The sequence below is a fragment of the Oncorhynchus tshawytscha genome, linkage group LG30 (assembly GCF_018296145.1).
Source record: "Oncorhynchus tshawytscha isolate Ot180627B linkage group LG30, Otsh_v2.0, whole genome shotgun sequence".
NCBI lineage: Eukaryota > Metazoa > Chordata > Actinopteri > Salmoniformes > Salmonidae > Oncorhynchus > Oncorhynchus tshawytscha.
The window spans coordinates 3,846,324-3,863,083 of NC_056458.1; the positions used below are offsets into that span (position 1 = coordinate 3,846,324).

The window sequence follows — 16,760 nt, forward strand, 5'->3', positions numbered from 1 at the left end:
CCCAACTCTCTAGTTAATTACATTTATATGATTAGCTCAATCAGGTAATATTAATTATGGAGAAATTATTTTATAGAATAGCATGTCATATCACTTAATCTGGCATAGCCAAAGACACGACAGTGTTGACGAGGACAAGGCTGGAGATCACTCTGTCATGCTGATTGAGTTCAAATAACAGACTGGAAGCTTCAAAAGGAGGCTGGTGCTTGGAATCATTGTTCTTCCTCTGTCAACCATGGTTACCTGCAAGGAAACACGTGACGTTCATCATTGCTTTGCACAAAAAGGGCTTCACAGGCAAGGATATTGCTGCCAGTAAAATTGCACCTAAATCAACCATTTATCTGATCAACAAGAACTTCAAGGAGAGCGGTTCAATTGTTGTAAAGAAGGCTTCAGGGCGCCCAAGAAAGTCCAGCAAGCGCCAGAACGTCTCCTAAAGTTGATTCAGCTGTGGGATCGGGGCACCACCAGTACAGAGCTTGCTCAGGAATAGCAGCAGGCAGGTGTGAGTGCATCTGCATGCACAGTGAGGTGAAGACTTTTGGAGGATGGCCTGGTGTCAAGAAGGGCAGCAAAGAAGCCACTTCTCTCCAGGAAAAACATCAGGGACAGACTGATATTCTGCAAAAGGTACAGGGATTGGACTGCTGAGGACTGGGGTAAAGTCCTTTTCTCTGATGAATCCCCTTTCCGATTGTTTGGGGCATCCAGAAAAAAGCTTGTCCGGAGAAGACAAGGTGAGCGCTACCATCAGTCCTGTATCATGCCAACAGTAAAGCATCCTGAGACCATTCATGTGTGGGGTTGCTTCTCAGCCAAGGGAGTGGGCTCACTCACAATTTTGCCTAAGAACACAGGCATGAATAAAAAATGGTACCAACACATCCTTCGAGAGCAACTTCTCCCAACCATCCAGGAACAGTTTCGTGAAGAACAATGCTTTTTCCAGCATGATGCACCTTGCCGTAAGGCAAAAGTGATAACTAAGTGGCTTGGGGAACAAAACATAGATATTTTGGGTCCATGGCCAGGAAACTCCCCAGACCTTAATCCCATTGAGAACTTGTGGTCAATCCTCAAGAGTTGGTGGGCAAACAAAAACCCACAAATTTTGACCAACTCCAAACATTGATTATGCAAGAATGGGCTGCCATCAGTCAGGGATGTGGAGGTCTTGAAAAAGAAGGGTCAACACTGCAAATATTGACTCTTTGCATCAACTTCATGTAATTGTCAATAAAAGCCTTTGACACTTATGAAATGCTTGTAATTATACTTCAGTACTCCATAGTAACATCTGACAAACATATCTAAAGACACTGAAGCAGCAAACTTCGTGGAAATTAATATTTGTGTCATTCTTAAAACTTTTGGCCACAACTGTAGACCATTTAAAACCCCTTTATTCGTAAGCTACTTTTGGCTAATGGCAAGGATAAAAATATGCACCTATGTGATGCTGTTAAACCAGCCTTGATTAAGGGTAGGCTTGGTTTTTAATCAAATTAAACAAAATGGTGGGAAACTAAAAAATGTTTTTTTTATGTTTCTAAATACGAGATTCACTGGCACAAAAAGGTACATCTCTCCTTCCATGGGCACTGTGCGTCATGGCTGGATAGGCTGCGCTTCAGCTCTCAAAATCCATGCCATTATACACTGCGTAACCGTTAAGAGCTGCTTTTTGTGGGTCTTAAAACTTACAATTAGCACTGCATGAAATTTACACTGTTGTGCTTGGACACACCTCAAAGAACACACCTCAAATATTGCCACCCCTCCCACCTCAGTGCAAGTGAGCTTATGTTAGACAGATAAATTGCCGAACCTGGCATTGTGCTGGAAAATGCCGGTGCGCCAATTTTTAAATGCGAAATTGCAAACTAACGTGCGTTTGACACAGCCAAAAATACAGCCCCTAGTCTTCTAATTCTAGTTCTAGTGTTCAATTTTTTGTATTCAATTTCTAGTGTTCAAGTTCCACTGTTCAAGTTCCAGTGTTCAAGTTCCAGTGTTCTAGTTCCTAGTGTTTCTAGCTCTAGTTCCAGTGTTCTAGTTCCAGTGTTCTAGTTCCAGTGTTCTAGTTCCAGTGTTCTAGTTCCAGTGTTCTAGTTCCAGTGTTCTAGTTCCAGTGTTCTAGTTCCAGTGTTCTATTTCCAGTGTTCTATTTCCAGTGTTCAAGTTCTAGTGTTCAAGTTCTAGTTCTAGTGTTCTAGTTCTAGTTCCAGTGTTCTAGTTCCAGTGTTCTAGTTCCAGTTCCAGTGTTCTAGTTCTAGTGTTCTAGTTCTAGTGTTCTAGTTCTAGTGTTCTAGTCCTAGTGTTCTAGTTCTAGTGATTTGGTGCTAGTGATCTATTTCTAGTGTTCAAGTTCTAGTGTTCTAGTTCTAGTGTTCTAGTTCTAGTGTTCTATTTCCTAGTGTTCTATTTCCTAGTGTTCTAGTTCTAGTGGACTAGGGTGTGTGAAGAGCACTGACCCTCCGTAGCTGCTCCTGTAACTGTTCCCTCAGAGATTCAGGACAGTTATGAACCTGGCTCTTCAGCTCACTGTACCCCTCATGAAGTCTCTCCAGCAGCTGCCGCTCAGTAGACACATTAGCCCTCCCCTAGAACACAAACCACATACACACACCATACACACACACCGTACACACACACGCACACACCGTACACACACAAGAGCACACATCGTCCCAGGGAGAAACAAAACACAGCTCAAAACCACGCCATGCAGCCAAGCAGCTTTAAAGAGAGGTCAAAGGCAGTAGGTGAATGACGGGGTAGGAGGATTAGGGTGCCGGAGGTTAAGGTTGCAAGGCTTCAAGCATCTTTTTGAGTGAAAAGGAAAAAAATAAGCTGAAAAGTGTATAGCTATCAGTACTCAACACACTTGGCCATATAAATTAAGGTTGATCATTGATACAGAGCTTTAATGTACAACTACTAGTACAAATTCTATGCACACTTGCATGCGTGCACGTGTAGGTAGCTGTGTAGCTGTGTGATCTGTTACTAGACGGTCCTACCTTGTCTTTCTCCCTCTTGGTGGCCCTGTCCAGCTGGCTGAGTTTAGACTGGAGCTGAGAGATGATCTCTGTCTCTGCCTCGACCTGCTCCTGCTCAGCCTGCCTCTCCCCCTGCAGCAGAGCCCTCTCCATCTCCGCCTAGGAGAGACAGACAGGCAAACAAGACAACAGTGCTTAGTTTACAGTAACTCGGCCTAGACTCACAAAGAGCAAGTAGAAGCACAGCGTCAAGAAACCTGGAGAGGAACCAGACTCTAGTCCATCCTTAGCTGGCTGTATCAGGTAGAAGTTACTGTTTATCCTATAATAATATAATTTGGGGGGGTGCTTCTATTTTTCCTGTTACACACAAGTGACTTGCCTAATTAAATCAAGTTAAATATTTTTATATAAAGTTTGTAATAAAAAAGTGGGGTCACGGCCAGGGTCGTCATTGTATAGCACCCCTGTAGCAATTAAGGTTAAGCGCCTTGCTCAAAGGGCACAGCGAAATTATTATTTTTAAATGTTTGTTAGCTCCGGAATTCGAATCAGCCAACTTTTGGTTACCGACTCACAACGCTCTGACCTCAAGGCTACCTCCCGCAAAGTTAAGATTTAGTTTGGATTAAGTTGGTGGCAGCTCAGTTGCCACTAGTTTAAGTTTTACAAATCACTTTATTTTAACAGTGCACTTACAACTGGAGAGTATTGCAGTGCTTACGGGAAATGGACAAGGGTTGCTGTTTGTTAACCTACCTCCTGTCTGGACTCCTGTAGCTGCTGCTCCAGCTCTGTGACTCTGTGTTTCAGCTTATCCACCCTGGACAGAACCCTGGTCCTCTCCTCCTCCAGGTACTGATGCTCCTGACGCCCAGACACACCTGATCCTAACCCTGACACACCCAGACCTAACCCTGACCCTGAGTCTTCCTGCTGGATAAAACACACATGCACCAATGTGAGTACTTACATAATAAAAGAGAACATTCAGAGAACACTGAGCCGCCGACATGGGCCCACGCCGCTCACGAGGACTGTGTGCTCCTGATCGCCGTGGCCGACATGAGTAAGACATTTAAGTGTGTTAATAACCCCTCGCAAGACTGCATCCCAAGCCGCACCCTTAGAGCATATGCCAACCAGCTGGCTATATTGTTTACGGACATGTTCAATCTCTCCCTACCCCAGTCTGTTGTCCCCACTAACTTCAAAATGTCCACCATTGTTCCTGTACCCAAGTTAACTGAGCTAAGTGACTATTGCCTCATAGCAGTCACTTATGTCATCATAAAGTGCTTTGATAGGCTAGTTAAGGATAATATCACCTCCACCTTACCCGACACCCTAAACCCACTACAATTTCCATACCGCCCAATAGTTAAACAGATTACGTAATCGCCATTGCACTGCACACTGCAATATCCCACCTGGAAGAAGGATTACCAATGTAAAAATGCTGTTCATCAACTACAGCTCACCCTTCAACACCATAGTGCCCTCCAAGCTCATCACCAAGCCTTGGGCCCTGGGTCTGAAACCCTTCCTGTGCAACTGGGTCTTAGACTTTCTGATGGGCCAACCCCAGGTGGTGAAGTTAGGCAACAACACCCCTGCCACACTGATCCTCAACACAGGGGTCCCACACAGGTGTGTGCTCAGCCCCCTCCTGTACTCCCTGTTCACCCATAACTGTGTGGCCACACACGTCTTCAAGTCAATCATCAAGTTTGCTGACGAAACAACAGCCTTATTACCAACAACGACAAGACAGCCTACAGGAAGGAAGTGAGAGTCCTGGCAGCGTGGTACCATGAATATGACCTCTCCCTCAACGTCAACAAAATGAAGGTGCTGATCGTGGACTACAGGACACAGTAGAGAGAGCACGTTGGTGTGAAGGGATCCACAACGACAGGGCCGTAGTGGAGAGGGTCAAAAGCTTCAAGTCCATCGGCATGCACATCACTGAGGACCTGAAATGGTCCCTTCACACCGACAGTGTGGTGAAGAAGGAGCAACAATGCCTCTTCAACTTCAGGAGGCTGAAGAAATTCTACTTGGCCCCTAAGACCCTCAGAAACGTCTACAGATGCACCGTCGGGAGTATCCTATCCGGTCTGTATTACCACATGGTACGGCAATTGCACCATCTGAGAATGAGTGTGTGCGTGTGTTTGTCTGCTTGAGCATGCATGTGTGCTTGTGTGTGTGAGTGCCTGTGTCGCGTGTGTGTGTTTGTACGTGCGTGTGTTTTTTCTCACCTCCTGGTGAGTGCTCTCTGTGCTGCTGGACTCCTCTCTCTGGTTCTCCTCGTCACTCTCTCTCTGCCTCTGAGTCACTCCTCCTCGCTGAGTCGCCCCACCACCTGTCTCTGTACAGGGTCTCTCTCTAGCGGCCCCCTCCCCTGGTCCAGGGAAGTGCCCTGTTGTACTCCCTGTCTCACCACCCAGACACTGGGGAGAGTTGGTGTACTCCGCACACAGGCTAAGGATGGTCTCCAACCTCTGTCGCTCCTACACACACATCCACACGCACATGTGCGCACACACACACACACAGAGCAAAGTGGTAAGAAGGCCTACAAACCACACAATGACACAGCTCAGATTGCCTCTAAAATTGTCCTTGTGTGACATTGTACCGTCCAGGCAGCTGTCTCAGAGCCATCGGCTGTTCCTATTGGCTGACTGTAACCAGACACCAGAAGTGACGGAACAGGCATGAGCATAACTGTCCCTTTACAGGGGTCTTCTAGCCGTCATGCCAGACTCATACTGTATAGGCTAGGTCTGTATTTTGATATAGAACAGGGAAAGTGTTAAACTTTCTCTCTGGCCCCACCCAGGCTAGAGCTTTCTTCTTCTAAATCACATATATTTTAGACTTCCATAGAGCACTATTCTAGCTGCTTGACCACCTCTTAGGAAACAGATATGTTGAGAGCACCTAAGCTAAACCTAACTAACATTAACTCCCATATACACCATACACCAACCAAATAAAGGTGTAAACCAATGCACTTCCAGTACAACCTACTTCCAGTACAAATATACAGATACGCGCACACTCAATATAGACACATTAAGTAACACAAACAAAAACACAGCTATCACACACACACCCACACACCCACACAATGCTGCCATCATTCCCTTAGTACCCCCTGCTGCTACCCATTTTGTGACCCCATCAGTGTCTTCAGCCGACCTTTCACCTCTGACCTCACCATCTGCTGCAGTCATTTACCCTCACATGTATCTCCACTCTGCCCCACTACACTGTGTACCACACACAGTACATATAGTCTGTATAGTTAAACAAACATCACTTGTTAAGGGGTGCTGAGCTTGCTGAAGAAAACTTTGATTAAAATGTTGTGTATTTACTAGACTGATTAAAGGTATCTAGTGAAGTAATCGTGTATGTAGGTCCTACTTCATTTCTACCATATACATATGGCCTCTAGTCTGCCTGTAGAGCAGCCAGGTTGGCAGTACCATTGGAAGGACATGCCACCCATGCCACCCATTACTCCACACCATTCAGGCCAGAGAAGCTAGGCTAAATGATAATAGTGGCATGAGATGACAGACACCACAGCTCACCATGACCTGCAAACAGGTTGATGGAATCATGCAATGTATTCACACGTACTGCTATGTATTGTCACTCTGCATATAACAAATTGAATCATACTGCACCTACAAAGTACAACTCGGTATCGGTACATTTGTAGATATTATGACAGTGTTACGGTATATTATTTTGGCAAAACTCTTGGCAAACAGCTAAAATCATATGAACTCATGACCACTGTTGCCCAGACTGAAAAGGGATTTCAAATCAATACAGGCATATTGTAAAAGGCCAACTCTTGTGAAAAGAGGTGTCAGAATCAGCATTTAGAGCCATATACATAGCTGTGTCTGAAGTCTAAAACATGAGGGTCAGAATAGGGTACTTAACGCTGTGTGTGTGTGTGTGTGTGTGTGTGTGTGTGTGTGTGTGTGTGTGTGTGTGTGTGTGTGTGTGTGTGTGTGACTGAAACAAAAGAACAAATGTCTCATGCCACCCACCCACTAATGACCCGTGTAACATGTTTGTGAAACCACCAGGGAGGAAATGCACAAGAGAGTGACGAGAGAAAAGCCTGTGAATCCCCAACTATAATATACTTTCTAAGTATCTACAAACATTCAGACATTCCTTATGGCTTAGCGTGGAACACTCAGCCTTTTTGTCAGGATATTCCATATTTTGATTGCATTTACATAGAGTCCTAAAGTCAAATTCCTTAAGACTGGATTCAGAGTTTAACAACAGCAACAAGACTCCCAAATGTTGTTCAGTGGAACAGTGAGAAAGGTAACTGCCAGATTGTTCTTTGTGTCATTCATTCCAGTCTTGGAAGAAGGATCTGATAATCCCAAAGTGAATATGATAAAAATTTAAAAAGGAGATGTCGGCAGTCAGTCTACCAAAGCACCACAGCATGACACAAAGAGAGCAGGCTGAACTGACATCACTATATCTAGTAACAGGTACAATTAATAACCTTCCTAGCACCAGTTAATCGTACTCTAAAAATTCCTCCACGTTTAAAGGTTCAAGGATATGGTACTTGGTTGCCCCCTGATGGTGAGTAGCCTAAACTACAAACAGTTCCAAAGGCAACAACAGTCAAACAGCCAGGGTAGGCCAGGGTAAACCAGGAACAGATACAGATACAGTACAAAGGTATGGGCTTCTGATAATGACCTAAATCTACAACGGAAACCAATCTCTATCTATGGCTCTGCTGGAAACTGGATATCTTTGAGTTAGTTCAAACTGTTGAGTGAGCGGACTTGTCTTTCAGACTGGCTCTATTTTCAGTCAGCGCTGTGACTGTACAGTCAAATTGTTGTGGTCTGAGGGTCTTTTTCCATTTTAGCAATTCAATTTCTATGGGCTGCTCTGCCCCTACTCTTTCTGGGAATTAGACCACAGATACACCATGACCCACATTACCTCACTGACAGCACAGGACAGGAGAGAGGACAACATAAAAGCTCTCTCTCTCTCTCTCTCTCTCTCTCTCTCGCTCTGATCCTTTTAGCTTTGTTATCTTATCCTTCTCCCCGCATTTCTCTTTATCTCTCTTACTCATAAAATAACATTATGAGGATACGTGTAATCTTGTGAAAAGAATTTGGATATCTGATCAACTCGCGATTACATACACATGCATGCACACACAGACACAGAAACACAGATAGACAGACAATCAGCACCGTAGCAGATGGGTATTGGCTAGCATGCTAGCAGAAACCTGTAAACTTCCAGTCATTGCGCTAACACTAGTTAGCAACTCTCTTCACACAGCACGTAGAGACATACAAATGGTATTCCCGAGTTTATCTGACTCATTGCCAAAATCCGGAAGTATTCCTTTAAGATCTCCTGTTGCCTATTTTTTTAATCATGCTCCGGATCGCATAGAGCAAAATACTTGAAATAGCTTATCTATTTACTACTGTGAAGTAGTTCCAAATTAAATGAGAGATGGGACGAATAGTATCCTTGTTGTATCAAATCAAACTTTATTTGTCACATGCGCCGAATACAACAAGTGTAGCAGACCTTAGAGTGAAATGCTTACTTACAAGCCCTTAACCAACACTGCAAACACTGTTTTAAGAAAATATAGAAATGAAAATATTTACTAAATAAAGTAAAAAATTAAATTAAATTTTTAAAAAGAACAATAGAATAACAATAACAAAGCTAAACTAAGCAAAAAAAGAAATGTCCTCTCCCTGTCCACTGCGTTTATTTTCAGCAAACTTGTGTAAATATTTGTATGAACATAACAAGATTCAAAAACTGAGACGTAAACTGAACAAGTTCCACAGACATGTGACTAACAGAAATGGAATAATGCTCCAGAGTACAGGCCTCGTTATAACACTCATTCCTTCGACGATAAATGCGAATCCGACCATCACCCCCGGTGAGACAAAACCGCGACTCATCAGTGAAGAGCACTTTTTGCCAGTCCTGTCTGGTCCAGCGACGGTAGGTTTGTGCCCATAGGCAACATTGTTGCCGGTGATGTCTGTTGAGGTCAATGTCTGGTCATTAGTCATTTAGGTCAACATTGGATCATTCAGAGATCCTCACTGAACTTCTGGAGAGAGTTTGCTGCACTGAAAGTAAAGGGGCTGAATAATTTTGCACGCCCAATTTTTCAGTTTTTGATTTGTTAAAAAAGTTTGAAATATCCAATAAATGTTGTTCCACTTCATGATTGTGTCCCACTTGTTGTTGATTCTTCACAAAAAAATACAGTTTTATATCTTTATGTTTGAAGCCTGAAATGTGGCAAAAGGTCGCAAAGTTCAAGGGGGCCGAATACTTTCGCAAGGCACTGTAGTTCCTTAAGACTAAGATAAACATAAATAAGTGGAATTTAATTCCTGGTGTAATTTTGGTAGATGTTTAAAATTTACCATAATGTTGATAGATGTTTACAATAATCTTTAAGAGTGCCATTAATTGTGAGACCTTGATTTAGAGGACATAGATGTTTAATTAAATCAATAAATTATTTTGGTGGATTCCATTGAAACATCAATAAAGTACACTATTTCTCACATGCTGGTATTTTGCTCTGTAATTATATGATTTATCTTTTTTAAAGTATTGTTTGTGCATTGCCAGTCAGGGGTGCCAGTAATTTTGGAGCCCACTGTAGGGAATAGGGTGTCATTTGGGATGCAATCAGTGACATGCTTGTGTAAATTCCTTAGGGAGTCTGAAAGTCCATGTGCTGAGGGCGTGGGTGTCTCCCTGACTGCTATATATATCCAACACAGGAGCGGGGGAGCAGCAGTCAATTTCAAGGCAAGCTTCCTCTAGACTGGTACACCCACCCAGCACATATAGACACCACCCCCTCTTTATAGAACTCCACTCCTCTGAGCACATATAGCCACCCACACACACACACACACACACACACACACACACACACACACACACACACACACACACACACACCTGAATACTCACCAGCTTCTCCATCTCCTGCTCGCGGAGTCTCTCCTCTCTCTGCCAGCGGTGGTACTCCAGCAGCTCATCCTCGTTGTCACTGATCTCTGAGATGCTGTTCTTGCGTTCCCGGGTCCGGGGCCGTATAGGCCCCTTGGGGTCCCTAGATGCTCCAGCTGGGTCCCTGGTGGCCCCAGCACTACCAGACGTCTTCCTCTGTCCCTGGGGGCTTGTGAGAGGAGAGGGCCCAGTTCCTGTCCCAGACCCAGACAGAGATCCCAAGGCTGGTGTAATGGCGATACCCGGGCTGCCCTTCTGCTGCCTGCCTCCCCCGGAGGTGGGAGAGGGACTCCTGGCTCGCAGCCCCCTATCCTGGAGGGAGCCCCGTGCTGGAGAAGCACCTCTACGAGACATGGAGGGGCTGGGAGGGGGTAGCTCCCTCAGGCTGGAGGGTCCAGAGGGCTCTGGGGTCCTACGTGTCTGCTGAGGGCTGTCTGTGTGGGACTGGGCCTGGAAGAGGTGCTGGGGGCTGGGAGGACGAGAGCCTAAGCCACCCACCCTCACCCTAGGGCTGGAGGGGGCCGTGGATGCCTGACATCCAGAGAACTTAGAGTTTAGTCTGGCGCTGGAGACTGGGATGTGGGATGGTCCATGTACTGCTCTAGGAGTCTCTGAACTGCCTACTGGGCTGTCCTGACCCACACCTCTACGGGAAGCAGTGGGGCTTGGCAAGGACTCCGCTAGGGCCCTCCTCAGAGGCCTGGGGCTCTCCGGGACCCTCTGCACATCAGCAGGTCCACTGTAGCCCCCAGGAGGGGTGGTACGTGGCTGGGTGACAGGGGTCTGGGTGGTGAGGGTGTAGCTGGAGGAGCGGGCAGGTACTGGAGGAGTATCAGGCCCCGGGAAAGCATCACTACTGGCAGCCGACAGAGGAGAGGAGAGCGGGGAGAAGGGGCTGGGCAGGGAGGCGTTCTCATAGCTGGAGCCCATGGACATGGCCCCAGGGCTGGTGGGAGGGTAGAGCAGGTAACGTCCTCCCCCATTCAGCATGGGGGAAAGGGCGGACTGAGGGATGGGGTGGTGGGCCAGCTTCCCGGAGGACTGGGGGTCATCCATCACCAGAGAGTCCATGATGTCCTGGAGGTCCCTCTCTATGGTGCTGGTCAGGGGGCCTGGGTGTGGGCCAGAGCCGGAACGGGTCCTCTCATGGGGGGCAGGCTGGTGGTTCCCATTAAGCACCGTGTGGGAGTCTATGGTAATACAGGAAAAGGAACCAGTCAGTGTTTTAAAGGTATATACTGTATGTTTCTAAAGTAGTCTACACACATCAACAATGACTGAGAGACAGACAGACGGACACACCCAAAAGTATTTTATAGCCTACTAAAACATCCAGTACTGTATATAGGCTACTGTGGCAACACCCTGTGTGTGTTGTAAGTTTTGTTTCTCAGCTGTGTGTGCTGTAATCCTATAGGGATCTGGGGCTGCTAAATTTAAACACTCTCTACTTCAATCTCACTGGGCCCAGACAGGAAAGTGTGGTTCTCACTCACACTCTCACACACACACACACACACACATACACACACACACACGATCGGGTGTGGCTCTCAGACCAGCTGCAGCACTAAGGTCAGAGGAGAATGGACTCTCAGTCAGCACCACCCACAGCACAGGCCAAGAGACATCATCAGCACAGGGGCAGAATTAAGACACTATAAAGTGTATAGAGGCTACAAAAAGTCCCTATAGTATAAGTAAGGCATAAATGCCGACATTCTGTACATTACCTTAGGAATAATGGACAACACAGTGGGACGATTCGGAGTGGAGTCCCTCCGCAGAGTTAATTATTTCCAAGGTAATGTACAGTGTGGAGGGATTTATCCCGCTTATACGATTGCAAGGTGGCGCCGACAGAGATGGTCGCCTCGCTTCAGGTCCTTAGGAAACTATGCAGTGATTGTTTTTTTATATATTATTTCTTACATTGTTAGCACCGGAAATCACCAGGAAATCTCAAGTGTTATTCCATACAGCCGAGAAGAACTATTGGATATAAAAGTAATGACAACTTACCAACATTACAACCAAGAATATGTCTTTCCTGAAGCGGATCCTTTGTTCGGACCTCCACACTGGACATGGGATCTTATCCCGGAGGCCGACCCAAAACAGGAGAGGCAGCCGGAGCGGTTTACTGGTCACACTCAGAAGGAGAGCACACCATCCACCGCTCCCGAGCATGTCCAATCTCTAGATAACAAGGTGAACGAAATTAGGGCACGAGTTGCCTTCCAGAGAGACATGGCTCACTCGGGATATGTTGTCAGAGTCGTTACAGGCACCCGATTTCTTCATGTATCACGCCGACAGAAACAAATATCTTTCTGGTAAGAAGAAGGGAAGGGGGTGTATGATTAACGACTCATGGTGTAATCACACCAACATACAGGAACTTAAGTCCTTTTGTTCACCTGACCTAGAACTCCTTACAATCAATGCCGACCGCATTATCTTCCAAGAGAATTCTCTTCAATTATAGTCTCAGCCGTGTATATCCACCCGCCAAGCAGACACCTCGTCGACCCTGAAAGAACTTCACTGGACTCTATGTAAACTGGAAGCCATACATCCTGAGGCTGCATTTATTGTAGCCGGGATTTTAACAAAGCTAACCTGAGAACGAGACTTCCTAAATTCTATCACCATATCGAATGCGTGGCACGGGCTGCTAGCATTCTGGATCATTGCTACTCTAACTTCCGCGATGCATACAAAGTCCTGCCCTGTCTTCGGCAAATCTGACCATGACTCCATTTTGTTGCTCCCAGCCTATAGACAGAAACTAAAACAGGAAACGCCCGTGCTCAGGTCCGTCCAACGCTGGTCTGACCAATCGGATTCCACGCTTCAGGATTCCTTCGATCGCGTGGACTGTGATATGTTCTGGATAACCTCAGACAAAAACATTGATGCATACGCTGACTCGGTGCCCGAGTTTATTAGCAAGTGCATCGGAGATGTCGTACCCACTGTGACTTTTTAAAACATTTCCTAACCAGAAACCATGGATTGATGGCAGCATTCACGCAAAACTGAAAGAGCAAACCACCGCTTTCAAACATGGCAAGGCGACTAGAAACATGACCGAATACAGAGTACAGCTATTCCTTCCGCAAGGCAATGAAACAAGCAAAGCGTTAGCATAGAGACAAAGTAGAGTCACAACGGCTCAAACAGGAGACGTATGTGGCAGGGTCTACAGTCAATCACAGATTACTGAAAACGGAAAACCAGCCCCATCACAGACATCGATGTCTTGCTTCCAGACAAATTAAACAACTTCTTTGCTCGCTTTGAGGACAATACAGTGCCACTGACATGGCCCGCTACCAAAGCCCGTGGGCTCTCCTTCTCCGTGGCCAACGTGAGTAAAACATTTAACATGTGTTAACCCTCGCAAGGCTGCCGGCCCAGACAGCATCAATAGCCGCGTCCTCAGAGCATGCGCAGACCAGCTGCCTGGTGTGTTTACGGACATATTCAGTCAATCCCTATCCAAGTCTGTTGTCCCCACATGCCTCAAGATGGCCACCATTGTTCCTGTTCCCAAGAAAGCTAAGGTAACTGAACTAAATGACTACTGCCCCATTGCACTCACTTCTGTCATCATGAAGTGCTTTGAGAGACTAGTCAAGGAGCATATCACCTCCACCCTACCTGAGACACAGGCGTTTTAAAACAGAAAAGTCAAAGTTGGTACTTTTTACCTAGACACACTCCAATTTGCTTACCGCCCCAATAGGTCCACAGAAGGCGAGGTCAGTACAGGTGCATCAAAGCTGGGAGCGAGAGACTGAAAAACAGCTTCTCTCTCAAGGCCATCAGACTGTTAAACAGCCATCACTAACATAGAGAGGCTGCTGTCAACATACAGACTCAAATCTCTGGCCACTTTAATAAATGGACTTAATAAAGGTATCACTAGTCACCTTAAATATCCTACATTACTCATCTCATATGTATATACTGTTCTAAACCATCTACTGCATCTTGCCTATGCCTATCATTAGTCACTTTAAATAACACCACTTTAATAATGTTTACATATCCGACATCAATCATCTCATATGTATATACTGCACTATACCATCTACTGCATCTTGCCTATGCCGCACAGCCATCGCTCATCCATATATTTATATGTACATATTCTTATTCATCCCTTACATTTGTGTGTATAAGGTAATTGTTGTGAATTTGTTAGATTACTCGTTAGATATTACTGCCTTGTCGGAACTCGAAGCACAAGCATTTCGCTACACTCGCATTAACATCTGCCACCAATAAAATTTTATTTGATTATACCACAGCTGCCAAAGAAACAATACTAAAGCACACATTTACTGGGATAGAAATTACATATTTTTGATATTTTCATTTTGATAAGTAAATTCATACATGCCAGAGACGTGACCCAGTCTTTCATTATTTTTGTTCTATATCTATGGATCCAGTCGTTTGTTTCGAACACTATGCATGCTTGCTAAGGTTCTTCACTCATCAAAGTAGCACATCCCTTGATTGCACACAGAACTCCCTAGCATTCTTCTTGCCAATGTCCAGTCACTTGACAACAAGGTTGATGAAATCCGAGCAAGTGTAGCATTCCAGAGGGACATCAGAGACTGTAACGTTCTTTGCTTCACGGAAACATGGCTCACTGGAGAGACGCTATCCGAGGCGGTGCAGCCAGCGGGTTTCTCCACGCATCGCGCCGACAGAAACAAACATCTTTCTGGTAAGAAGAGGGGCGGGGCGTATGCCTTATGACTAACGTGACATGGTGTGATGAAAGAAACATACAGGAACTCAAATCCTTCTGTTCACCTGATTTAGAACTCCTCACAATCAAATGTAGACCGCATTATCTACCAAGAGAATTCTCTTCGATTATAATCACAGCCGTATATATCCCCCAAGCAGACACATCGATGGCTCTGAACGAACTTTATTTAACTCTCTGCAAACTGGAAACGATTTATCCGGAGGCTGCATTCATTGTAGCTGGGGATTTTAACAAGGCTAATCTGAAAACAAGACTCCCTAAATTTTATCAGCATATCGATTGCGCAACCAGGGGTGGAAAGACCTTGGATCATTGTTACTCTAACTTCCGCGACGCATATAAGGCCCTGCCCCGCCCCCTTTCGGAAAAGCTGACCACGACTCCATTTTGTTGATCCCTGCCTACAGACAGAAACTAAAACAAGAGGCTCCCACGCTGAGGTCTGTTCAACGCTGGTCTGACCAAGCTGACTCCACACTCCAAGACTGCTTCCATCACGTGGACTGGGAGATGTTTCGTATTGCGTCAGATAACAACATTGACGAATACGCTGATTCGGTGTGCGAGTTCATTAGAACGTGCGTTGAAGATGTCGTTCCCATTGCAACGATTAAAACATTCCCTAACCAGAAACCGTGGATTGACGGCAGCATTCGTGTGAAACTGAAAGCGCAAACCACTGCTTTTAATCAGGGCAAGGTGTCTGGTAACATGACTGAATACAAACAGTGCAGCTATTCCCTCCGCAAGGCTATTAAACAAGCTAAGCGTCAGTACAGAGACAAAGTAGAATCTCAATTCAACGGCTCAGACACAAGAGGCATGTGGCAGGGTCTACAGTCAAACACGGGCTACAGGAAGAAATCCAGCCCAGTCACGGACCAGGATGTCTTGCTCCCAGGCAGACTAAATAACTTTTTTGCCCGCTTTGAGGACAATACAGTGCCACTGACACGGCCTGCAATGAAAACATGCGGTCTCTCCTTCACTGCAGCCGAGGTGAGTAAGACATTTAAACGTGTTAACCCTCGCAAGGCTGCAGGCCCAGACGGCATCCCCAGCCGCGCCCTCAGAGCATGCGCAGACCAGCTGGCCGGTGTGTTTACGGACATATTCAATCAATCCCTATACCAGTCTGCTGTTCCCACATGCTTCAAGAGGGCCACCATTGTTCCTGTTCCCAAGAAAGCTAAGGTAACTGAGCTAAACGACTACCGCCCCGTAGCACTCACATCCGTCATCATGAAGTACTTTGAGAGACTAGTCAAGGACCATATCACCTCCACCCTACCTGACACCCTAGACCCACTCCAATTTGCTTACCGCCCAAATAGGTCCACAGACGATGCAATCTCAACCACACTGCACACTGCCCTAACCCATCTGGACAAGAGGAATACCTATGTGAGAATGCTGTTCATCGACTACAGCTCGGCATTCAACACCATAGTACCCTCCAAGCTCGTCATCAAGCTCGAGACCCTGGGTCTCGACCCCGCCCTGTGCAACTGGGTACTGGACTTCCTGACGGGCCGCCCACAGGTGGTGAGGGTAGGCAACAACATCTCCTCCCCGCTGATCCTCAACACTGGGGCCCCACAAGGGTGCGTTCTGAGCCCTCTCCTGTACTCCCTGTTCACCCACGACTGCGTGGCCACGCACGCCTCCAACTCAATCATCAAGTTTGCGGACGACACAACAGTGGTAGGCTTGATTACCAACAACGACGAGACGGCCTACAGGGAGGAGGTGAGGGCCCTCGGAGTGTGGTGTCAGGAAAATAACTCACACTCAACGTCAACAAAACTAAGGAGATGATTGTGGACTTCAGGAAACAGCAGAGGGAACACCCACCTATCCAC

General features: G+C 46.0%; 1 protein-coding gene across 11 annotated transcripts in view; it reads right to left on the bottom strand.

Annotated features, from left to right (window-relative positions):
- phldb1a (pleckstrin homology-like domain, family B, member 1a) overlaps positions 1–16,760 on the bottom strand; it is a 73,681-nt gene that overhangs the window by 22,014 nt on the left and 34,907 nt on the right. For 8 of the 11 annotated variants that reach the window (XM_042308991.1, XM_042308994.1, XM_042308995.1 and 5 more), the window contains 5 exons: positions 10,065–11,293; positions 5,273–5,524; positions 3,768–3,944; positions 3,030–3,167; positions 2,481–2,609 (listed from right to left, as the gene is read on the bottom strand). In XM_042308991.1, coding sequence (XP_042164925.1) covers positions 2,481–2,609; positions 3,030–3,167; positions 3,768–3,944; positions 5,273–5,524; positions 10,065–11,293 — 1,925 coding nt within the window. The remainder of the gene's footprint in view (positions 1–2,480; positions 2,610–3,029; positions 3,168–3,767; positions 3,945–5,272; positions 5,525–10,064; positions 11,294–16,760) is intronic. The other 3 variants (XM_042308993.1, XM_042308998.1, XM_042308999.1) reach the window with 1 other exon arrangement.